The sequence below is a fragment of the Lutjanus erythropterus genome, chromosome 16 (genome assembly GCF_056507025.1).
Source record: "Lutjanus erythropterus isolate fLutEry1 chromosome 16, fLutEry1.hap2, whole genome shotgun sequence".
Lineage (NCBI taxonomy): Eukaryota > Metazoa > Chordata > Actinopteri > Lutjaniformes > Lutjanidae > Lutjanus > Lutjanus erythropterus.
The window spans coordinates 5,247,952-5,274,583 of NC_139332.1; the positions used below are offsets into that span (position 1 = coordinate 5,247,952).

The 26,632-nt window shown below is 35.0% G+C and overlaps 1 protein-coding gene across 4 annotated transcripts in view; it reads left to right on the plus strand.

Moving 5' to 3' along the window:
* thrb (thyroid hormone receptor beta) overlaps positions 1–26,318 on the plus strand; it is a 181,031-nt gene extending 154,713 nt beyond the window's left edge. The window contains exons 1-8 of one of the 4 annotated variants that reach the window (XM_084738627.1): positions 13,778–14,453; positions 15,683–15,783; positions 16,555–16,702; positions 17,789–17,994; positions 19,939–20,025; positions 21,084–21,230; positions 22,778–23,036; positions 25,331–26,318. In XM_084738627.1, coding sequence (XP_084594753.1) covers positions 14,108–14,453; positions 15,683–15,783; positions 16,555–16,702; positions 17,789–17,994; positions 19,939–20,025; positions 21,084–21,230; positions 22,778–23,036; positions 25,331–25,572 — 1,536 coding nt within the window. In that variant the 5' untranslated portion in view covers positions 13,778–14,107 and the 3' untranslated portion in view covers positions 25,573–26,318. Of the gene's footprint in view, positions 1–13,777; positions 14,454–15,682; positions 15,784–16,554; positions 16,703–17,788; positions 17,995–19,938; positions 20,026–21,083; positions 21,231–22,777; positions 23,037–25,330 lie in introns of those variants that run through there. The other 3 variants (XM_084738628.1, XM_084738629.1, XM_084738630.1) reach the window with 3 other exon arrangements.
* Positions 26,319–26,632: the final 314 nt, after the last annotated feature.

Here is a 26,632-nt window from a genome sequence, read left to right on the forward strand (position 1 = left end):
AAGCTTAGCAAATCTGGCAAACTAGACTGAATAATACACACATAAATAAATAATAAATACATTTATTAGAAGTTAGTGAGCTAGGGTTGTAAAACCATTTGGCAAAAGATACTACACTAATATCAGAATTCAGACCCCACATCTTTGTATATTTGTGTTTTTGGACGAAATTTTGTCCACCTTGTCAATATATTTTGGCACTATTTATTTAAGGGGTGTAGTGGAAAAAAGTATTGTATTGCTGTATTTACAACTACGCCCCTGATTCAGTAATATTTTCCAATATTATGTTTCGATGGTCAGTTTAACAGCTTATCTACAGTCATTAGAAAATCAGGGATGTCTAATGTTGTGGTTGTAGCCATGCAAGCAGCGCAAGGAGCCAAAATCTAAGTGTATCTTTGTAAATGAATATCTAATCTTGGTGTTAAGGCAAATATTAGGTGAATAAAACAACTTTTTAGGTTACGGTTTTACTAGTTTATCCAGAAAGTGATGAGATGATTATATAGAACCCAATGAGAGCCAACAAATACAAGTGTTAGTCCCATTTTGTTTCCAGTTTGCAGTCTCTACTTCTTGTATTCTGTTTATTAATGCAGTCTTTCCCACCAACCACTGATAAAACTATGCTCTGCGTAGCCTTGTTTATCTGCTCCAAACCGGTTAATAGAATCATGGCTAAATTGAATTTTCCTTCTCTTTTTTTCTTTTTGGTTGTATTTCAAAAGTTTGCATCACATTTGCGCGACAGGTAGACTCACCTCTAATCAGGCAAAGGCTTCTGGGTAAGAAGCCTTCACAGTGTGTTGTTAGTCCACACTGACTGACCTTATATGCTTCTGTTGAACTTGACCTGCTGCTCATTTGTCTGAGCAGGTTTTAAAGTATTTGCAATGCATTGCGGTGTCAGTTGCCCAGATTTTCTAGTACCCGCTTAAGTTTATAGAATTGATTCATAGTACAATTGTGATAAGTGAGATTGAATTCTCTGCAGATAGTGTTGAGTTCTACCAACCTTAAGGGCAAAGCATCCTGTAGGAGCTTTGCAGGAGATGAGTGCATATAAAATGAAGCAAAAAAGACGAGTAGTATCTAAAATAGATGCCTGCACTTCATTCCAAAGTGCGGGATAATCCTCTCATACTTTAACCTTTACGGATGGAAGCCTTCTGTTGTTCCCCTGAGCTTACCCTGAACTTAAAGGGGAAAGGTTCACCATCTTAATGTGCCCTCCTCAGGTAACACAGAGTAGCCGGGGACATCTGGCTCAAGGAATCATGTCAATCGAGGGCCCGGGGTGAAAGAGATTCCTCACATCCAAAAATTGTTACATGACCGGCTGTGAACCCCCGAAGCCTAAAGTAATCAATCAGGCAGGGAATATATCTGTGCAAAAGCCCGCTGCAGGGCTACAGTGGCGAGGTGACATCGACAGAGAAACCATGGTCCTGTTTGTAGCTCCATGAGGGAAGAAGTCCATTGTTATCTAAAATAGAAAGGTCTTGTTGTTGTTTACCTCAGCTGCCGGAGGCAATTATTTATTCCGTGGAGTATTTACACAGCATAATAAATGTTCTCGTGGACGCACTGCTCCAGCATGTTTTTATTAGAGCGAGGTTAAAGAGAAAAAGATGCAACTGATAAAAAAGACAGCTGGGTAAGTAGATAAATATTTCTATTTGTCTAAAATATATTGTGAATTTTGAAACAACTTGAAATGCATGCACTTAGTTTTATGTGCTCAAATTGATGCATTGCAAGGTGCTACTGAAAATATTGAATGAATCTTCTATTGATCTTACATTTTTTAATCTTTTGTTAATACCATAGTATTAAAAGAAATGCAAAGTAATCTTGAATCAAACTCCACACTCTGGCTTAATTAGATAACTGATTTATTTATTTAAAAGAAAAAATTGCAAAAGTTGAGAAAACTTTCAAGAAAATTTTCAAGGCAACATGCTGCAATAGATTTTTGAAAAAGTTTTACTGACTGCTGATCATCTGTTGAGATAATTTAATTTTCTTCTTAGATAAATAAAGTTGAATCTTTGAGTTTAAAAGAAAATTTCATGCAAAAATTACTTTTCACAGCTCACTGTGAACATTTATTTATTTATTTATTTACTTTTTTGAGTTAATAAAACTCAAAGATTCAAGTTAAAGCTTTTTTAGTTTATTTTTTCAAGTTTAAGATTTTGAGTTGGGCTTAAAATTCAAAAATATTTTTTTGCAGTAAGTGCCCTGCAAGTTTTGAGTTGTCTCAACTTTTTTTTTTTTTTTTACAGCAAACATGTAATAATAATTTGTTCAATGCCTTAATTTATTAGACAAATATTTTTTAAAATGTAAATAATGAATACATGCACAGTGTAATTATATTGTAATTATAATGTATCTGTCACAGAATTTACAGATAAATAATAATAAGTATTTAATAGATTAAATTAAGAAAAACACATTAGAAGCTTATACGGAGAGATTGTTAAAAACATAAAAGCTCATAGCATTAATACGGTCTGCTCAGACACCAGATTGTTGTATTGACAGGCGTTAAACACTGTCTGATGAACGCTTAACAGTTCGTGTAGCCTTCTAACTGCAAACAAGATTAGTCGGTGTCCAGGACGTCACCTCTTGAAAAAGTTAAACTGGTATCAAACCCTCTTTGCAAGCAGATTGGCCTCATAGGACCTGCCTCTTACCAGCTGTTGCATGTTGACCACATCTACTCATCACACACTCACACTTCAGTGCATTAATGCAGTCAGTAATCCTGCAGTAAGCCTTTTTAACTGTGCATCCAGACAAATTATATCACTTAAACACCGATCATTGTGTTTGGCCTGGCTGTCATTCTCCAGTTTTTACAATCATCCTCAAATACACCATAAGTTTTGACACTGTTCATTTGTGACATTTAAAATCCAGTTACTGCCTTTGTGTGCACATTCACTGCAGTATGCATTAAAAATGTTAAGTAGTAATTTCTATAAAACAGTTGTAAAACAGCAGCAAGTTTAAAAGAAAGTGAAACAATTAACAAATTCATTCGTATCATGCCAGTTAAAGGTTGTTTGAGCATTTTTCGGTAGTAAATCTACTTTTCAATAGAATTTTTATACAACCATTTCCACATTCTGGTGAACAATTAATATATAATAAACATATGATCAAATTTAAAAAAAAAAAACACACAAGTCTAATATATATTCCTAACCCGTTAATGAGTAATGGGACAAATCATGTCATACCAAAACAACTTTAAAAAATATTAATACAAACTTTAATTCCAATTTTTGGTGAGAATTTGTTCTTTAAGGATTTTTATTCATTCATTTATTTATTTATTTATTTATGTATTGGGATCCCCATTAGCTTATGGCTAAGTTAGCAACTATTCTTCCTGGGATATAGAAAGTAAACATGTTATCATAATGCAAAACAACTTTAAAATTCAAGGTAAAAGGAGACAAAACAACAAAACCAGTTAACAACAAAATCAACACCAATAAAACTGCCAGTGACGACAATTAAGGCATCACATTCCCACATTAGATCTAAAAATATAAGTGAAGCATTTCATTCTGTTCAAAGTAATAATAATAGCACTAAAAACAGCATGTAATATGACTGAAATAAAGCAAAATCAACAAAATCTGAGCAAGTAAACACAATTAAGCGTCATTTCTGATGGTGAATTATTCCATATTTTCATTCCTCTGTACAGATGGAAATGAGAAACAACCTCTTGATCCATGCCGGTTGGCAAGTACAGGGCATTAGTTACCTTAAACAATTAAATATTTCTTATAAAACAGAGCAGAGAAATAATCATTGTAAATATATAATTTATAAAATGTTTTGGTTTGCTTTAATTTTTTTCATTTATAAACTTGCTCTGTGTCAAAACAGCCTAGTCCCAGACAAGAATTCAAACTTCAAACTATTTAAAAATGTGCTAAAATCCTTAAAAATCTAAAACTAACAACACCTGCTGATAACACCGGTGTAAAAATGTGCTGTTATAATCATCTTTCTTTTACAATAATTTTTTAATGAAAATGTTCAGTCATTTAAAGTTGTGTCCCAACTCCGTCTGTCTCACTTCCTGGTTTAAAAAAGGCAGGAAAACTGCTTTGTCCCAATTCTCAATAAATTAGTTATTTGATTTAAAGTCACTTGAAAATTCCAAATACATTGAATCAGATTTCAGGCATTTAGGAGCCTCAGTGTGAGTCTGACCTGAACCGCGTGAGCTTTTGACATCACAGGCTGTGAACTCAGGGGTGCATGCTGGGTGGTTTCTGTCAGTCGCAGCAACCACTGGCTGACCACACTGACTAACAATTAGGCCACAGTCAAGCACCACTTCTTTCAGATGACAGGAAGAGCGGACATTTAGCAGATGGCTTCTCCAAGAACAATACACGTGAGTGCAGTGGACTGAGCACATTTCCAAGAACCCCGAATTAACAAGCAGCCAACTGGCTGAGTGCAAAAGACACAAAACAAACCATCGCAACCTGATGTCACTGTTTGACAGTTGCAGAGCACATGTGTTTGGTGATTGTTCTTTTATTTTGCTGTATTTTAGTGTCATTCAGTGATCCTGCCTTAGCATGTGATATCTGATCACATTTTGATATTTGACATTTTGACATACCTCAATACCAAACACCACAACATACTGATCATGACTAACACAAGATTCACTTAAAGATGTGTCCTCTTTAAGAATAAGATTGCATATTAAACCAAGTGTTTCAAATACACAAGTACAAGCTTGTTCATTTTTTGTTTCTGCCCAGCAAAATACAAACAGCATTTGTAAGTAATTTGTGAATGATTCTGTCACAAGCACTTTGATCCATGTAAGCCACTGATCCCTGTACCCGTGACCACTGTAAGTGATTTACACTGTAATTAAAAACATATTTTAATACATTTCATTGAAATAGTACCCATCCCTGCAGAGCTGAAGGAAGTTTGTTCATATGATAGCACTTTTGCCAACTCTGTGAGCCATTCCTGAAAAGAAGGTTCCTCCAGTTCCTCATTATAATTTGCTCCCCCACACCCTCCCCAGAGTCCATGGCTCTACACTGAGATGTTATATGAGGATCACTGTGGACATAAAGTCTCAGGCAGAGCTTAGAGCTGGTCCTGATGTTGTTATTTTATATGTTCGTGAAACTTCCCGCAGCTGCACAGCATTTCTGTCCCGTGTCCCGCACATGTTGAGACCACGTCCCGCATTTTGATTGACCACTTCTGCAGGACAGATGCTTTTCTGAAGTCTGTCTTTTATCCGACAGCTGTGAAGACAGCAGGGAAGGCTGTCGTCATAGGGCGTGTTTGATGTCAAACAAACTGCGTGGGTCAAGTGTAGCTTTGTCACCATCTTTGGTCACAACCTGTGCAGATTTATGTGGACTGTGATAGAATCTACAAAAATCTGCTGCAACCAAAACTGGGAAACTGAACTTTTTTAAGAGAATATTTAAAAGAAGTAAAGCGCCAAGAGGCCAGATTTATATTTCCCATACCTGAAATCATTTGAACACTGTATATCACTATTATTTATTTTCCGTCTTAAAATTGTCATCCTTTAGATTTGTTCAAATCTTTATTATTCTAATTATTATTCCCCACTGCACACAGCCTCAGGAGTGTCACCCAGCATTCCTCTGCACAGTCTGTATGTATCTTGAGTCTCAGTCACTTTAATGAGCCACACAGGAAAACGTGTTTATCTTGCCATTTATTGCCAGCAGCGTCTCTCTGTATTTAACATACAGAGGCTTAACGGGTTGACCTCTCCATTCCACCTGTTTTTAATGAAGCACTAATCAAGTTTGAGCGTTCGCCAGAGAAAAGGTCCAAATAAACAACGGAATCGGACTTCGGGGCGTTCAGAGATCACAGTGAGACATCTCACAGACGAGCTGTTAATACTGTGAGGAATCAAAGATGGTCTCACAGAGAAACTCACAGACGAGACAAACACAGCTATGTTGACCATTGTAACTGTAACTGTAACTAATCATTGTTAGTTACAGAAGAACAAGGTCGATTCAAGTTAAGACAACAAATGTTGCTCAGGTTGTTTCCATCTATATCTGTAGTTCTATAGTTATCACTGTGTTGTCAGTGAGCACACTGCTTTAAATTCTCACCATGAAGCCCGACTTTATTTTATAGATGTATCTCATTCTCAACCCATGCCAGTACATTTGCATTTCCCACTATTATGAAATCTAAAACTGATCTGTAGTGAAAATTATAGTAGATATCTAGATATCTCCAAATATGAAATATAACTATATTTGTCTTAAATCATATTGTACAAAAGAGTACTAGGCCCAGGCATAAAAATATGAAAAAATATGAGAGGAATAAAAAGTTAAAAATAAAGTCAAAATGTCGAGATTAAAATTGAGTATAGGTAATATGATCACAATGTTAAGAATAAAGTCAGAATGTTTAAAATAAAGTCAAAATGTTGAGAATAAAGTTGAAATGTTGAGATTAAAGTGGAAATGCCAAGATTAAAAATGTCAAGAATAAAGTTAAAATGTTAAAAAATAAAGTCAAAATGTTGAGAATAAAGTTGAGATGTAGAAAATAAAGTTGAAATGTTAAAAATATTGAGAATAAAGTTGAAATGTTGAGAATAAAGTTGAAATTCTCATCATTTTGACAACATTTTTAATAATTTGACTTTATGAAAATGAAATGAAACTTGTTTTTCATTCGCTCAGGATGATTACTCATTCTGTGAACCCAGCAGTCTTTCCTCCAACCAGGCATCGTTTGCTACAGCTACACATCACACTTTAAATATAGCAGCACCCATTGGTACTGTGACTACAGCAGTTGAGATACTTTGTGCATTGAAGGTGGCATTTTTTGGAGCTGACAGTGTTCTAAGAATACATTTATCTGATGCTTGAAACAGGTTTTTTTTTTTTTAAACAACAGTCTGAGTCTGAGTTTAAGTCTTCATGCTTCTGTTGCCATATGATGTTTTTAGTTCAGTTTTCCCTGATGCTTGAAGACCAGCTCTAGACTTTGTCTCAAATCTAATATATGTCTGTATAATTGTGGTGTTTTACAGACTTACACTGATAAATACAATCGGTTGTGTTTTCCCTGATGCTTGAAAACTAGTGCCAGATATAAGTCCTTGTGAAGCCATTTTGTTCATTTTCATACATAATTAACATTTGGGGTTAAGTATACTGTACAGGTCTGTATAGTGCACAAACAGACCTGTATAGTACAGTTCTGTTTGTGTGCTTTTAGCTTGTGAATGGAAAAAAATATATCATGGAAAGACATTTTGTCCATGAAAATGTGTTGGAAGCCTGATGTGAACAAGCCTCAAAGATGACAGATGACAGATTTAAAAAAAAAACAAAAAAAACAAAGAATGTGGATACTGGAATTTCAACCAACAAAGGGGGTTGTGGGGTTCAAAGAGCTCTATCAGTCTTCCATCACATTGTTTCTGTGACCTGGACAAGCAAGCTTTTGACAACATGAAAAATGATCTCTCTGTAACACTCTAAATTAAGATGCTTGTAATTAATGTTAGTTAGTAGGACTTTAGAATTACCTTACAAGATAATGTGTTAATGAGACTATATATATTAATAATAGCATATTAACTCTCAACATGCTGATTGTGAGATTATAACCGTACGGCTCCCCTCTCTTCTTTCTCTCTGCAGGTGTCACTGTCCAATTAGCTGTTAATAAGTGCATAATAAAAGATTAATTAACCTTAATAAGCACTGTTCACACTTTAGATCTGGTACACTCAAAATGCATAATTAACTGTTAATAAGCCCATGATAAAGGATTTATTACCCTTAATAAGCTTTGTTCACACTTCAGATCTTGTACTTCCAAAATGCAAAATTACGTGTTAATAAGTGCATAATAAAAAGGTTAATTAACCATAATAAGCATTGTTCACACTTTGGGTCTGGCACTTCCAAAATGCATAATACTGTTAATAAGTCTATAATATAGGATTATATAACCTTAATAAGTATTATTAACAAGTTTCTTATAAGTGCTTATAAATGTTTTATAAGCTAGCAATCAATGTTAATTATAATATTCTTAACAGTTATATAGTCTTATTAACACATATTACTTGTTTCTCTATTTGAGATAAAGTAAAATACTTGAGAGTTGAAATATACTGTCATCTAAAATAAAAGCACCTCAACAGGTGATTATGCTTTGACTTTAACTATTACAATGACTATGCTGTGACGCTTCATGAAGCCTGTAGGCCTAATTTTTCACAGAAATGTCAGGTCCATCTCAGCCTGTTTGAGCCGAATGTGCGTCCTTCACATGACACACATGACATTGCTGTCACGCAGATCATCTTGTGTGTGTTAACTAATGAGATTAAAAAGCCAGTGCTCTGCAATCTGACCTGTCACTTTATAATGAGCTGGTTGACACCTTGTAGTAAGTCGCTTTAACTGTCATATTGTATCATGACACATAATCACTTCAGGATTACAGGATTATCACACTGTAAAACACTGCCTGTAAATAAGTAAATAGGCAGCAAAAGATGCACAGACTTTTTAAAATGTGTTATTATTCGTGTATCTCAGTGTTGCCATAGGGACTAGGCAGAAGAGGTCATTCAGATATTGTAACAAGATAACATATATTTACTGAAAAGTGTGTTCAGGGTGTGTATTTTTTGCGTATACCACTTTAGAGTAAGTGTTTTCAGTTGTATGCAGTCCACATTACTTAACGCTGACTTTACATTCTGAGCACCATGTGCCAATACTGAATCATTTCACTGTCACATTTGTTGCCATCGATTAATCATTTCAGTCATTTTTCAAGCAAAAATGTCAAACATTTGCTGATTCCAGCTTCAAATAAGTGGATATTTCTGCTTTTCTTTGTTATTTCAATATTTTTTCTACATTTTATAGAATAAATTATTAATCGTGAAAACAGTCGTCATGCAGTAGTGAAAATAATTCTCCAGCGACTCATTTGTCTTAACTGGAGGTCTTAAATAGCTTGATGACAAAACTGTATCTGCTAAATGGGAACTAGATGGAGACATTAGTGACATTATGGTATGTCACCTGCTGAGGTTGGCTTTCTGCAGGTCAAGTCTTAAAATGTTTAAAATCTGATAATCATGTATCAGAACATATCTGAAAATGTCTTGAATGTTATTCTATAAAGTTGGATTCATTTTAGTCTTAAATGTGTTTTGGGGAAAATTGTATTGATCACTCAGTAACTACAAACCAAAACTAACATTGAACCCAGAACCTCTAATGCAAAACATATTTTTATGTTAGTATGAATGTGAAATAGGTCTTCAGTGGTCTTAAAAAGTCTTAAATTCAACTTGTTAAAACCTGCAGAAACGTTTAGAAAAGTTTAAGTTAAAGTTTTCAGAGCTTAAAAATGTGGATTTGGTTTTGCATGTGCTTTTTGAAAACAGTTAAATTAAGATTATTGATTAATCCAACTCAGATATTTTCAGTGGCAAAAAGTTATCAGAACAGAATAAATTTTAATTATATTTCATGTTCAGTAAACTCAAAATTGTAATAAATAAAAACGTCTTTTTTCTTAAAATATTTGTGCTTCAGAGGCCGTTTTAAAAACCTTATTTCCATCATTAATTAAAATAATGAATTTAATTAACACAAAAGAAAGAATATTGTATTGGCACTCAGCATTTTTAACCCCTAAAGAAACTTTAAATTTCTACTTACTACTGATAATTAATTTGAGCATTCAGTTTTACAGTGTGTGTCAACTGTGGTTAAAAACTCTGGGCTTGCTCTGGTGCGTTTTAAAGGGAAATGATGTAATGGGGAACAGTGATTAAATGTGACCAAAGAACATAAAGAACATTAACATAAATAAATCAACAATTGTTGATTGATATTTCTTGGAGTGCACAAAAAAAATATTCAGGAAAATAAAGCCTTCATTTATAAATCAAATTAAAGAGAAAATAAAATTGGGACATTTGGTCAATGACAAAAATGTCAAGTCTTGTGGACAACAGTCCATATGAACCCTGATTATCCGTATTTCTTCATAATCCCGGTCACCAGCAGTATTGATCGTGCCTTTTTTCCAAAGACGTGACAGGGAGCGTGCAGACGCGGCGTGTTTCACAGAGTTCAGATGAGTACAAGCAGCAGGGATTTTAAAGCCAAAACTGCACGCATCTTTACTCAGACTTCACACCATGTGCTCACACATCCTCATGTCTGCGTGTCTGTGGTACACTTTTAAAATCTACTAACCCACAATATGTTCTGCCTGTCTGCTGTTTGGTAATCTGTGTGGATTTAGGCGTCTGCGTGATCAAATATTACCTGAACTGTCTTTAAAATAAGCTTGTATCTTCCCTAAAATGCAAAATGAACTGCTGTTATTTAGATAAACTTTATGATTTTACTAATTACTGATTTAAAACATCACTTTTTTAACTCATGAAGATTTGTCTGTTGATTCTCAGAGTTTCTTGACAAGCAGAGAGGATCTTTGAGATTGGAAATGGAGATGGACTTGGACATTAGTAGATAGATTCACATGGCAATGACATTCTGGGACCTTCTGGGTTCACAGACTCAACTGTTAATTGTTGCCAATATAGTGATCTTGTAGTCTTTATACTTAAATAAATACTTTTTGTTATTGTTCTTTAAAAAAAAAACAAACAAAAAAAAAAAACATCTGCTTATATGTATTTTAGTTTAAAATTAAGTACTGAATACAAATTCTGCTAAATAGTACAAAAAAGTACAGAACTGACATCCACAATCACACATAAAACAATGTGACACATAAATACATATAGTATGAATACTAACCAAGGTACAAGGCTGCTTTACATGTGATTATTGACAGATTATTATACCAAAGAGATGATCAATGCAGGGTTGCCATGTCTTATGGAATTCCTCAATGGAACCTCGTTTTTCCAGTGTAAGCATAAACAAACGTAACATCTTTAATCAAAGTAAAGGCATTTTAAGATAATTATTTTCTTCTCTGTCTTCTTCTCTTTATTATGTATCTTTAATTATCCAGTAATTCAAAGGGAGCTGCAGTACAGTGGACTACCTTTGAACCAGTGGTCTCTTCTCATCTCTAAGAATGTCAAAGCTAAACAGGGCTTCATATAATCTCAACTATACTGTATGTTTTATAGTAATATTACCAACACGCATTATGATCTGTCTCTAAACTGAATGACTAATCAATCGAAAAACATAGAGGTAGAGAGTCGATCAAAGATTTATTATCATTTGAAACAAACAGTACAATCAGAGATACAGCAGTGAATAAAAGTTGTAAAAGAAAAAACTATATAATAAGGACTGGTCAGTCAAGTGTAACAGTAAAATGACAGAGCCACCAAAAGCAAAGTCAGTGTAATTAATGCAAATGAATATATACACCAAGACATACATCTAGACATGCGTATCTATAAAACCCTTGAATTAGGTGAGCATATACTCATCCATACCCACATAAACAGAAAAGAACATGAAGTGATGATCAATACTCACATCAGAAGCTTGCATACAATTAGTAAATAGACAGAAAAATATGTTTATAATATCAGAGAGAGTATGAGTACAAATGAAAAGTGAAAGTAATCACCTAATGACTAAAATCTAACATTAAACAAGCTTGATAAATTAGTTAGAGTTGAATCTAACTAGTTTCTGTTGTCATCAGTAACCTGAAGTTAACATAAAAGTCCTGACAGTCACAAACGTCTCCTTTGTTATTCTGTAGGTTTTCTGTCTGTTCATGTGTGTGTGTGTGTGTGTGTTCACGCTCAGCCTGTAGTGACAGCACTGAACAAGCACCACAACAGGTTGTTCTCTAAAGGGCTTCACTTTGAGGCACATAAAGCGACCTTGCTACATTATTGAAGAAGGCATTATGAATCCCCAACCGCCATAAGGCTTATCCCATCCTTATTGATCAGGAAGCCTAATCAATATGGCTGAGTATAGCGGCCCGGTGTCTAGGATAATAGGTGCATTATCTGAAACAGATCACGCAATGTGTCACTCAGCGTGCCGCTCGCGTGTCTGACACGGTGGTGAAACAATATTGATTTTGTGATGTGGAGCTGTGCTTATTGTTGGCAGAAAAAAGTTTCCAAAGTTTTTTTTTTTTTTTTTTTTTTTTAAAGAAAATAGTTTTATTTCATAAGATTTGAGTTTGAGTAGTAGAGAATGTGAATAATGTCAAAAAATAAAATCTGTTGCAGTTACAGTACAATACATCTTTAGGATAAAAAAAACTAAACTTTATTTTTATTATATGCATAGTTTTATTACTATTTTAGAAAACAGCTTTATTTTGTAAGATTTCACTATAAATAGTACAGAACGTGAGTAATGTTAAAGAAAAAAATCACCAATAAAAACCCTCCATTGCAATTATAATACAATGTAATTTTAGAATAGAAAATATATCGTTTTTATTATTATGTGCATAGTTTTATTACTATTTTAAAAAATAGTAAAAAGTTTTATTTCTTTTTCTCCATATAAATGAATTTTTATATTTTATTTATCTCTTCAAACAGTCCCAATTAATCAATCAATCAACCAAAGAGAGGGCAACATTGAAATCTCATTATTTAACTTCATATTCTTTTATAAATAGAGCAGAATGTGAATAATGTGAAATTATTGCTTGATTTTTATTATATGTGTATGTATGTATATATATTGTACTTTCTGTTTTTATTCATAGTTTTTATTTTATGAAGCACTTTGAGCAGCATGCTTTGTATGAAAGGTGCTGTATGAAGAAAGTTTATTATTATTATTATTATTAATACAATCAATGAAAACAGTCCATTACAATTACATTAAAATATAATTTAAGAAGATTTTTTTAATTAAAAATAAAATTTCATTACATTGATAATTGTGTTCGCCTGACAGTTTAGATGTATGTGCATGTGATGATATGTGTAACTTTATTCTTATTTTAGAAAATGTTTTTATTTAGTAAGATTTCAGTATAAATACTACGGAATGTGAATAGAATTTCATGGAATTGATGGGACTGTTTAGATGTATGTACATGTTTTTGTATGCATAGTTTTATTCTTATTTTAGATGAAAAAGATTTTAAATAGTATGGAGTGTTAATAATGACAAAAAAAACAACAATGAAAACAGTCCATTGCAATAAATTTTAAAAATAGAAAATATTTAACTTTCTCTTTTCCGTTTATTTTTTCAAATTTTCGTATTTTTTAATTAAAATAAAACTTCTTGAATTGTTTAATCTTTTTTATTTGGGGTGTTGATCTTTTAAAAAGTGTCATTTATTCTCAGTCATTCCCACATTGAGCTGCAGGTCAGTGCTCAGTCAGTCAGTCAGTCAGTAACATGTTTTAGTTGCAGTTACAGTCTTAATGGGTGAAATGTCAAAGCAATTGTTTAAATCTTCTTAGTCTCATAATATTCACTACATGGTTGGCAGGAATAATTATTTTGCATTGTCCTAACTGAGCTTGTTTGCGGATTCTGTTTAAGATACCCACCGGATAAGGAAGGGAGTTAATGCACAGGTTAAAGGTTAGAGGGTTAGGAACGTTAACGTGGGTTAAGAGAACCGCTTACGATATGAGGCCCTGCTTCAAAAGGCTTTTAAAGTATTAAGTTTTCTTGGAATTTTTCCTTTAAGATTGTTTTCGGCTCAGATGTTGTCGGATGGTATTTACTGTAGGTGCAACACGCGAGGTCTTAATCTGTGGCATCGCCTCTGTCTGTGGCACATCGAGGATTTGTGGAGTGTAAGATTAGAGCTCGACGTCGTCATAAATCTCTGCTTCCCAATTCGGCCGGGTGGTGGCGGGTGGGGCAGTTGTTAGGTGTAGTCTGTAGCCTGTGGATTTGGTGGATGAAACGTTTGTGCAGCTACGTCGGGTCAAGCTCTGTGACGTTTTGTTCTCTTTTTTTTTAGAAGCTGAGTTTCTTTTTTGAGAACGGGCTGTTCTTGGAGTTGACTTGGAACTTTTTTTTTTATGTAGTTCTCCATGATGAACTACTGCATGCCGGACATGTACGAGGTGCCTCACGCAGGGATGGATGGCTACATGGTGCAGGGCGGTGGGGAGCACTGCATGTACTCAGGTGAGGGGCACGGGTACGGACACTGTGAACCCCAGCCCCTGCACCATCATCCGCCCTGCATGATGGAGCAGGCTTGGCCGCCCAGCCAGCACTACTCCTGCTCTTACGCCGGCGGCCCTCCTGTTTTTAAGAGCGAGTTTTGCAGCATGGAGATCCCTCTTAGTCACTTCCATCACCAGCCTGAATATTTCCCTGAGATCAAACCTGACTTCTCTCACCTGCAGTGGATGCAGGGGGCGCATAAGAAAGGTGACTGTTTTTGCTTTGGCAGAATTGCTCTGTGTGTCAGGTCTGGACTTGACTGATTTAATTTGTTTCTGTTGTTTTATGGTTTTTATGCTCCATCTTTCTGCTGTAGTTTTAACATTTTTGGTAATTAGCTTCCCATCCAAGATCAATGAATCAATGACATCTGGGATTTTCAAATTAAGTCTGATAAAGCGTAAATCCAAGATTTAAGGCGTGATGCGGTGACAGGCAGCTCTTGGTGCATCTGATGCTCAGAGTTTGTGAGTGTGTTTGAGGCGGGCAGGCGGGGGGCACCTTATTGATTGGTGGTGAAGCAACAGAAGGCCGATGCTTTCTTAACAAACTCAAAAAAATGTATTAATCAGTTTCTTGAACTCCAGGTCATCTGTCATTACAGAGGTCAAGGACTGAACTCATTAAGGCCAACCCCAAAATTGGGTCAGGAGTTAAATAAGTTAACAGGAAGTAGCAGTGCTTTCTGTAGAAGTGTGTCTAGTCAAATATTATTAGATGTAACCCGAGGGCTGGTCTACATGTCAATATTAAATCGATATCATGATATGAGGCTAGATATTGTCTTAGATTTTGGTTATCATGATATTGTGATATAAGTGTTGTCTTTTCCTGGTGTTAAAGTCTGAATTACAGTGGAAGGATCTATTTTTTTCTGTCTGTTCTAGCTGTTCTATCATCTGCCTTTACCCACTTTGTAATTTAATCAATTATCAGTTATTTATGAACAACATCAGTGTTATTATTTTGCGAAAGCATCCCTAGAATATTTTCCCAATTTTGATAAATATCAGTATTGAGATATCTGATAAATGGTGTGATATTTGATTTTCTCCGTATCAATCAGATGTTTCAAAGCAGCACAAAGGAGCAGTAGATTTACTGCACATAATCTATAAATATCTATCTATCTATAAATAGCAGTTATCCTCCTCTTTGATCCCCCTGCGATTGCAGTTTAATTTTTTTCCTACATGAGAAGGTAAAGAAGAACCTTTTGTAAAAGATAACAGAAACATTAAAAATGTGATCTTATTATTAAGTTTATTTAAGTTTTAGGTCAACTAAACTCTGATGTGAGAGCTCTGGTGAATGAAACTGCGGTGGTCATGAAATACAGTTCAGACTACAAATCCTGTGTGTTTTTTGGGATTTTTTTTTTTTTTTTTTTTGTTCACCAGTAAAATCTAATGTTAACCATCTGCTCTTCTCTTCAGGGTACATTCCAAGTTACCTGGACAAGGATGAGCTATGTGTAGTGTGCGGGGACAAAGCCACAGGCTATCACTATCGCTGCATTACCTGCGAAGGTTGCAAGGTAACACATGCGAGTCTCCATGGTAACATTTTATAATGACCATCATTAATAAACTACCTGATAATTATTTTACTGTTAAGAAACATAATGTATAATAATTAGTTTATAAGTTATATATTAAGCCAATAAGAGTAACATTCTGATCAGATTACACACACTATAACATTTAATATACTATATTAAACATTTGTTAATGATAGTAAGGAATGTGAATAATGCCAAAAAACAAAAACAACAGAAACAGTCCATTACAAATTAAAATGCAGTACATTTTAAGAACATGAAAGACTTTATTTTTTATGTTTTGTTTGTACTTCTTTGTGTTAGTGAAACAGTTTAGATGTGTATATATGTTATTTTATGTATCTTACAAACACTATAGCTAATTAAAAATATAGTTTTTTATTAGGATTTGTAATCCAGATTAAGTTTATTTTGGGATATAATTAAAAATAATTAGTTTATATATTATATATTGTATCAAACCTGATAAGAGGTGATCAGAGTATAGTGTTTATAAACATTGTTTAAACGGCCATTATAAAGTTGCAAGTTTATAAAACTTAACAAGTCCTTAATAAATGGTTTATAAAGCATATATAAACATTATTTGACTGTTAACAGATGAATAACTATTAACTAATGTTTAAGTAAAGATCATTTCAGCATTTATTAATGATGGTTATTATAAAGTGTTAGGTGTAGACTTCTTCTATATGAAGTGAATTTGTTCCAGGCGTTTCTGAGCATGTGTGTGTGTCTGCTCTCCAGGGTTTCTTCAGGCGGACGATCCAGAAGAATCTCAACCCAACCTACGCTTGTAAGTACGAGGGGAAATGTGTCATCGACAAAGTGACCCGAAACCAGTGCCAGGAATGTCGCTTCAAGAAGTGCATTGCAGTGGGAATGGCAACCGACTGTAAGTCAAACAGGCAAAGACGGCCAGTTGTGTCTGCTTCTTTTAATGTGTTTAATGTGTCAACATGCCCAGGGACCACAGAGGGAGACTGTCCTTTGGACATTTACTTAACATATATAGGCAAAAATAAATAAATAAATAAATAATAATAATAATAATAATAATAATAATAATAATAATAATAATAATAATATATATATATATATATATATATATATATATATATATATATATATATATATATATATATATATATATATATATATATATATATATATACATATATATATATATATATATATATATACATATATGTTGGACATTTTGGCTTTATTCTCAACATTTCAATATTCTCTACATTTTTATTTTATTTTTGACATTTTGTCTTAATTCGTTTCAATGTTTCAACTTTTTCTTGACATTTCAACTTTATTCTTTACATTTAAATTTTATTAGATATATCTATTTTGTTCTAAACATTTTGGTTTACTATAAGTAATTCTACTGTATTCTTGACATTTTGTCTTTATTCTCGACACTGAACTTTATTTTCAACATGTCCGACTTAATTCTTGATATTTAAATTTTATTCTAAACACATTTACTTAATCCTTGATATTTAAATTTTATTCTAAACATTTTGAACTCATTTTATAATATTTTGACTTTATTTTTGACATTTTGACTTCATTCTTGGCATTTCAACTTAATGCTCAAAATTTCAACTTTGTTTTTGACATTTCAACATTATTTTATCATTTCAATTTTGTTCTTGACATTTTAAGTTTATTTATTATATCTAAATTTTATTCTTGATATTTTGACTTTATTATTGGTATTTCAATTTTATTCTTGACAGTTTGACTTTATTGACAACATTTTGATTTAATTCTAAACATTTCGACTTTATTCTCGACATTTCAACTAAATTGAATGCATTTCATTTGCCCTGTATTTTAAACCGCATCACCGATTCATTATTTCATGCTTTTCCCTCCTCGTCTTCCTCCTCCTTCCTGTCCACTCTCATTGTCTCGCTTTTTCCTCTTCTTCTCCTGCTCCTGCCCCCTCCTCCCTCGCCCCCAGTGGTGTTGGACAACAGCAAGAGGCTGGCCAAGCGGAAGCTAATCGAGGAGAACCGGGAGCGCCGTCGGAGGGAGGAACTGCAGAAGACGGTGTGGGACCGACTGGAGCCCACCCAGGAGGAGTGGGACCTCATCCGTATGGTGACTGAGGCCCATATGGCCACGAACGCCCAGGGCAACCACTGGAAGCAGAAGCGGAAATTCCTGGTGAGACGTCCTCCTCCTCCCTCCCTCCTCACCACAGCCCTCATTGTATTGATTACCCTGCCTTATCCAGTCCACCCCCAACCCCCCCGTCCCACCCCTCACAGAACCCCCCCCCGTCCATATCGTACCCCTGTCTCCTCCACCTCCACCTCCACCACTGTTCCACTGTTCCCTGTGTTAATATGTCCATGTGTTTTTTTGTATCTCCTTGTAGAGTGGGGAGAATTAGCTGGACGATGGAGAAAAGTGTGTTCCTCAACGCAGCAGCACTAATTTATAATGGAACATCTTATTCTTGTCTTTTTTATGGCTTTCCGAGCAATGATCCTTAATCACTAATACTAATAATAACTTGCTTTTTTCATGCTGTTTCATTTTTCTCTCTTTGTGTTTGTAGCTTTTGATTTCACACCTCACCCTTTGTTGACTAATTTGTTTTCTTATCTGTCAAGTGTATAATTGCTCTGTCCAGATTGAAAGTGCGTCTCAGCTGTTGACTTTATCTTGGGTTTCTATGGCGTGATCAGAACGAACACTTGCACACTCACGTAAAAGTGAATGGACTCGGTTTTTTTTGGTCGTGGTAGAGGAGTTCTCATCCGTTGTGGAATTTGCGGCGTATTCTTAAATTTTGAGAGTACTGGAGAAGTCACATTTGCTAAATTTTCCAAAAGTCACTTCACACACATCAGTTCATAGAAAAATAGTGAAATCTATTTCACTACTTCTGTTTAATTCTGTAAGAATGTTGGGTAACACTTTGTATTAAGGTGCTTCTAAAAGGCATCAGCTAATAAGTAATAAGGCCTTCATAAGATGTTTATTAACATTCATATGTGTTTGAATAAAAAAACAAAACAAATATACTGCAGGATATAACATTACCATGCATGCTTCAAATTACACTGTAATGTATGAACTTTAGGCCATACTGCCCAGCCTTACTTTGGGCTGCATGGTTATATGAAAGGTGTTTCATAAAAGATGTTGAGTTGAGTTGAGTTGAGCTGAGCTGAGTTCAGTTGGGCTCCACTTTCATGAAATCCTTCAGTAGCTCACCTGGTGCAGTGCATGCTTCATGACTCCAGCTTGTGACGTCCCCTCTCCATTCTCTCTGCAGCTGTCACTGTCCAACAAAGACAAAAAGCCTCAAAATACTAATAGTTCAAAAGAAAGGTGATGATTAACTGGTAACAAGTGCATAATAAAGGAGCAATTAACCTTTAGCTCAGGTACCCCCAAAATGCATAGTCAACAATAAGTGCAGAATAAAGGTTTAATTAACCTTAAAAAGCACTGTTCTTTTTTAAAGATCTGGTGACTGTTAAAATGTGCATAATAAAGGGGTACTTAACCTTTATAAGCACTGTTCATTCTTTAGACTCGGTACCGCCAAAATACATAGTTAACTGTTAATAAGTGCATAATAAAGGATTAATTAATCTTAATCTTTAACCTTAATCTTAAATAGTCTATAAACTGTTAATCAGTGTCTTATAAGTGCTTATAAAAGTCTTATAATCTCACAATGCTTACATAGTCTTATTAACACAAATTAATGTTAATAAGCATCTTATGAGGGCCTTATTACCTATTAACTAAAGCTTGTTACAAGTATGAAGTGTTTCAACATGGGGTAAAAAAAACAAACAGTTTGATTAATTGAAGTCATTTAAGGGTTTTGTTTAAACTGTCATACATTGTTTACAATAGAATAATTCATTTCCGTGTCGTCGACGGTCGTTGGAGTGTTTCTGAGGACCTGTTTGAAGTCATGGTCCTGAGCCTGAATCTCACCATAGAAACCCATCCTGGATTTCTGTCCTCACCTGTTTTCTCTCTGCACACTCTTTCATCTGTCCTCAGTTTAACTTGTTTTCTTTTTAGTTGGCTTGACACGGGTTCTTCATTGAAACTTCACGATTCCTGTTGATTATCCAACAGGTCGAGGAAGCTATGCTTCTTAATGAAATAACATGTAATTTATTCTATACTTCTGACCAGAGTGCAGCGGGGGTGAAGGAAACTAAGGTAAGACACAGCAGAGAAAATACTTATTCCAACCGATGTAGGGCCTTTCAGCCTGTATAGTTTCATCACCAACATCAGTGTTGAGGATACGGAATATATTTACATGCATAATATATTTATTTAAGTGTGGTACAAATATGAGCGTTACATGTCTACAGTACAGAAGCTCTGAGAGGAAAGTAAGAAAAAACATTCTTGTGATCCATTTATACATTTTTTTCTTCTGTGATACAGGTGGGAAAAAGCTTTTTTTTTCCCAAATTTTTTGGGGGTCAGCATCATTTTTCAAAATTCCAGATGACTTTAAATTTCTTCACGCACTCACAGCTAGTCTGTGCCAGTGACTCCCAAAATGAGATATATTAATGGTAGAGAGTACCTGCAGTTTTTTATATCATGATAATATCAGTGAATGAATCTGGAAACTGAGAACACTGACATAATTTGCTAACATGTAAACTGTGTTTAGAGTGTATGAAGAAATTGTAACTCAGCTGGAGGAACATGGGCAGGTGGTGCACTTCAGCCTCTTGTGGTCAAAATGAGTATTACAGCAACAAGTAATTGATTCGCTTGAAAAAAAAACTTTCACCTATCAAAACTTTTTTTGCACGGCAAAAAACTTTTATTCTACCTGTTTCACAAATTTAGAAAGGTTAAGCTTTTTGTCACCTGCTCTTAAGTCAGAAACACAGGAGAAAAACACATTAGATCAAACGCTTCACCAGAATTTTTTTCTCACTTGCCTCTCAGGGCTTCCATACTGTAGTGACTATTGCCATTTTTATGTTTTTACATCACATCACTTAGTCAAAATCTTGCTAAACCGAAAGTAAACCACTTCACATAGTGTTAATTTATCTCACCTTCAAGTTACTCCATTTTTGTATTTGACCATTTATGCTTTACCCTTCTCATGTTACCTTTGAGCTTGTTACATACGTTATGTCTTTGTACATAAAGTCTAATACTGTTCTTAATAGATGAGCTTTGTATTTTTGTACTCAAATTTGGAGAGGTTGTTCAGACACTGACCTTCTCTCTGTTTGCTGTTTCAGCCTGAGGAAATTGGTCAAGCGTCCATGGTCAATGCACCTGAAGGAAACAAAGTGGATATAGAAGCCTTCAGTCAGTTTACAAAAATAATCACCCCTGCCATAACCCGAGTGGTGGACTTTGCCAAAAAACTGCCTATGTTTTGTGAGGTAAGTGCGGCTGCTTATTTGACTAACTGAACTGAACTTCATAATGCTGCAGGCACATTACAGTGGATTTACAGTGAAGGCAACAACATACTAGACCAAAATACAGTACAAATATGCCAAAAATATGTTTGAAGTCGTCCATAAACAGTACCACCAGTACATGTTTCGATTACCAGAGAATACTGATAACTTTAAGAAGTTTAGCATAGATATCACATTTTTAAAAGACCACATCCAAGGTTCAAATATATTCATAAATAGTATTTATTTTCAAAAAAATATATCTTATCATTATAGATCTCAAAATAATAATTATATATTCAGTCATTATTTAGCATTAGCAGTTAGCAAGTAATTTGACGTGTAAGAGCGACCAGGGCAATTGTAGCATTTTTTACATGTTACCTCATAGCTTACAGACTGCTTGGGATACTCAATATTTCGATATAGGAAAAATATAGTATATGTGTACTATTTCATAATACAATTGATATATTTTCGCTAATAAGGACAAGACAATCAATCAGGGCACGCAATGCACGACATCAGAGTTACATTTGCCCCCTGTTACAGTATCCCCCAGTCTCCCCTACAAATTCAACCCTGTCTACATTTGACATGTAATTTGTGCCAAATTACATAGTTCCAGAAAACTCTACAGAATTTATGGAGCTGGAAAAAAAAAGTTTATTAAAGTTAAGTTTTATGGCAATAGAGCAAACTCTAAACTCAGAAAGTTAACATTGAGTCTACTTCAGCTAATTTATTAGCTTGATTTTATATACAGCTGCCTTAAAGCACACAGGGAGGTTTCCAGGTTGTGGAAAAGAGATGTCATGTAGTATCTCTGCTTCTGTAACAGAGCTGACCAAAAACATTTCTGTACCATTTTTGGCTGGAAATTATTATTTAACAATTCACTCATGATAATTCATTAATACTACTGGGTCAGCTGCTCACTGTTAATGTATTGTTAATGCAAATGATTCAATTAGCTGTCTGACTAGTTAGCTATCAAACAGTTAGCTTCATCTTTATGCTAAAATTCACTGTAGAAATGTACATTTATTGTGATTTTTATGTCCAAAGATTTTTATCTGTCATTATTGCCTTATTTATTCAACTGTTTTAAACACCTGCCTAATATTTATCCAGATTGTACTGTAAAATAGTGTTCAAACCTTTAGATAACATAATTTTATAAAAATATAGTAAAAACTGATTAAGGCTTTGATTGAATGCAGTTGTATAAGTGTCCCATCACAACAAGATTTTATTTTATGTATTGCTAATGCTAATGTTTTGTCAAATTAGCTTTTTAAGTAGTTAGCTAGAAAACAGTTAGCTGCTTCTTCATAGCAGAAACGTAAACTAATGGTGACTTTAATTATTCAAAGGATTTATCATTCCCTGTTATCTGTCATTATCTGAACACTATTTGAGTCTGAATTTTTCAGCAGTTTTAAAATACAAGGCTGTGTATGCTATGGTTAGCTGTTAGCTATATTCTTCTGCTAACAAAGCTTTCCTCTTTCTCTTTCTAACAGCTGCCTTGTGAAGACCAGATCATCCTGTTGAAAGGTTGTTGCATGGAGATCATGTCACTGCGAGCTGCCGTTCGCTACGACCCAGAGAGTGAGACCCTCACGCTAAATGGTGAGATGGCAGTCACGCGAGGGCAGCTTAAGAACGGAGGCTTGGGAGTAGTCTCGGATGCCATCTTTGACCTTGGCGTGTCACTGTCGTCCTTTAACTTGGATGACTCTGAGGTGGCTCTGCTCCAGGCTGTCATCCTGCTTTCATCCGGTAAGATTTTCAGTCTTATTTAACACGTTAACATATCCGTTACATTCCTGGTGGCCTTTTTCTAAAGCTTGGCATTTATCTCCAGACTCTTTTTTCCTCTTGGGAAGCCATATATATATACCTATAAATATATATACAGAATATAGAAAATATATATATATAATGTATGCTTTAGCAATGTACATTTTTAGAGAGTAAAGCAATGGTTATTTCTCAAATAATGATTTGCTCTCATGAACAGATTGTATGAACACTGTGTTTTTTTTTTTAACATGTATTTTTCTGACATGAAATCCATAAAAACCTGCAGTTCAATCAATTAATCACCATAATCATTCTGAGGAGCTTTACTGTCCAGCTATAGCTTGGTTTTGGCTCCGGTGCCATTTCGCTGTGTGACGCGCCGCATCTCATTGAAGATCAATACTGTTCTGCTGTGTGTACATGTAGACATGACATGGGGATATCCTGCCCATCTGTCTGCCCCTCAGCCACTGTGCTTTAATCAATACCATTTTCAAGACTAGAGGGTGAAAACCAATGTTTTTGGATTGAAAGTTGATGCTATAATTGTTTTCTTTAAAGATGACAATTTTTGTGGAAGAATAAAAAAAAAAAGACTACTTGCATTTTAGACCAAAATAGCTTCTGAAATTAAACATTTCATGAAATAAATAATTGTATATACTCATAAACTCAAACATATTTATCTAGCTAGCTAGTAAGCTAGGTACATAGGTACAAAAGTAGCGCTAGCTCACCTACTGAACTAGTGATTGAAACCACATAGTTGCAGCAACTACTTGAAGTAGAAATCATGTTACACATTTTTTGAATTACAGTTGTTATTCTGCAAAAGAAGAACTGAAAAATGATACAGCACCTCTGATGGTCCATAAATTAAAGCAATTAGAACAAAAGCACATTGTGGATTTACTTTGCTGCTCTGAGAGAATCCAATGATTGTAGCTGTTGATTACATTCATATGAAACTTGAAATAAAAGTAAGAATATTCTGAGAGAATCTGGCCTTGTCAAGGTAATTCTTGGTTTATTACAACTTGGACCTATTTTTTATAGCTGCAGCCATCATTTCCATCATGTATAACATTGAACTCACTACAGTGATCAGTGATCGTGGATCACTACAGCAGAAGTCGGATGATCAGACAGGTCGTAAGCAGTCTAGACAGATTATCTGAACCTCTTAAATTGGAGATGAACCTGAAAGTGAACGTATCAGAAATGTTGTTGATAATCCCTCATTGCACAGGAAAACTTAACACAGGAAGTGTGTGAACTGTGACTAGACAGGCTGTAAATAAACCTCCAGGTTAGTCCAGTTAGTTTGGAAGAGGAAACAAAGGGGGAGGGTAGAATACCCAAATTGCCTATTTTAAACATTCATTATAGTTTATAGATATACCTCCTGGTTCTGCCTACATTCACTTTAGTTATATATGTATGTATGTTACATATGTATGTTATGTAGCATAGTATAATGTTGTATTATGTTACATTACATTTCATACTTACAATACCATGTCCCATGTAAAGCCGAAAGTCAATGTTGACTTTTTACATCATGTTACATTACCTTATGTTACCTTTTTTCAGTTACCTAATGTTCCTTTATTTTCTGTTACCTTATTTTGCCTTGTAATCTTTTTCCCCCATTACCTTGCGTTACCTTTTTTCTTTTACCTTATGTTACCTTATTTTTAACATTGTGTTACGTTGCAATACGTGAACTTGTATATAACTTTGTCACTCATTTCAACCCAAAATGATCTTTTCCTAAAACTAACTGAGGAAAACAATTAAACAACAAACATTTTCAGAGAGCGTAAAGCAATAGTTATTTCTCAGGTAATCTGCTTTCACGTTACATTATGTTTCATACATGAAGTTACAAACACAGGAATTTCAATCTGAAAAATCATGGTTTGTGTGCCTTGTGAAACCAAAAGTCAATGTAGACTTCTTTTTGCGTTGCATTACATTGCGTTGGATTTCATATTATATTTCACAGAAGTACAAGAATATCAACTAAAAAACCACAATTTTTTCCTAAACCTAACGTTTATTCTCAAAGTGTACCTGGACATTGTATATTTATTGTTGCTAACTGACACTAGAGGGGTATCTACTTTGTTAGTTTTAAGTGTAGTACCACTGACCAAGCTGCTATATTTGACGAATTGGGTGTGATAACATATTGATAGTGTGGACATTTCTATTTAAATTCCTACAGTACACTAACTAATGACATTGTCTTCGTCTTTTGTCATCAGATCGGTCGGGCCTGAGTAGCGTGGAGCGAATCGAGCGCTGCCAAGAGGAGTTCCTACTGGCCTTTGAACATTACATCAACTACCGCAAACACAAAGTGGCGCATTTCTGGCCCAAGCTGCTAATGAAGGTGACGGACCTGCGGATGATCGGCGCCTGCCACGCCAGCCGATTCCTTCACATGAAAGTGGAGTGTCCTACCGAGCTATTCCCTCCTCTCTTCCTGGAGGTCTTCGAGGACTGACCAATGGATTTTAATGTATGTGTGTGTGTGCGTGCATGTATGTATGTGTGTATGTGTGTGTGCGCATACGTCAGCGCCTGGGAACCCTGGTGGTCTCAGGGGTGGAACCAGCAGAAGGCCCGTCACAACGAACTCTCTATTAGCACTACTGAGTGTCACTTCATTCCATAGTTTAGGAGTAGCTCTCTGGTCTAGTTTTGGATGGAACCATTCCTTACAGTGCGGGTACATGTGAATAGCATTTTGTTCTCTTTTTTTTTTTTTTTTTTGGGTTTGTTTTGTTGTTGTTATTGTTGTGGATATAACCTCTCACCTCGGATTTTACTATAGATTTATTTTGTGTTGATGATTGTACAGTTGGCATAATGGTGATTTTATCAACACTTGTTCATTCATTAGAAAACCATGCAAATGTTGTATTTTCCTTCCTTTATGTTGAAAAGTTCAAAATGGCTGCTCACCTGACACACAAAACAAGACGTTGTTAGTGATCTGTTAGCATTTCCCCCACCTGCTCGACTTTATTGGACCCGTTTGTTGGTTAATACGTAGATTAACTGTCATATAGTCAGTCATCCCTCTGGTGAGTGTCAGTGCCTCACCATCATACTGTGACCTGACCCGTTAACAGCAGCGCTCATAATGGACAACAGCTCCTTTGTAAGTCTCTGGGTAGCCGCTCGTCACAACGTCGAGTCCTAATGCTGCGTTCCAGAGATGTCGGAAAAATCTGAACTTTACAACAGAACAGCCCAATGCAACCCAATGCGAGCAAACTGGGCATTTCTGCGAAGCCTTTCTCTGACATCCCATCTGTTAACACTACACAACAGTACTGTTGAATTTATTTGTAATCTTCAAAACACCCAATTTCATTTTTTAGTAAAATACAAGCACAATTCTGCCCAATACTTACCTTTGTGGTAAGTAGCTAAATATGGAATTTAAAAATGTGAAAGTGCACTGACAGTTGCTAATGTGCTGTGCTAACTACCTAGCAAACATCGCTAAATATCATGGATGACCTTAGCTGTTGTACTATGACAGCATGTTAGAGCCA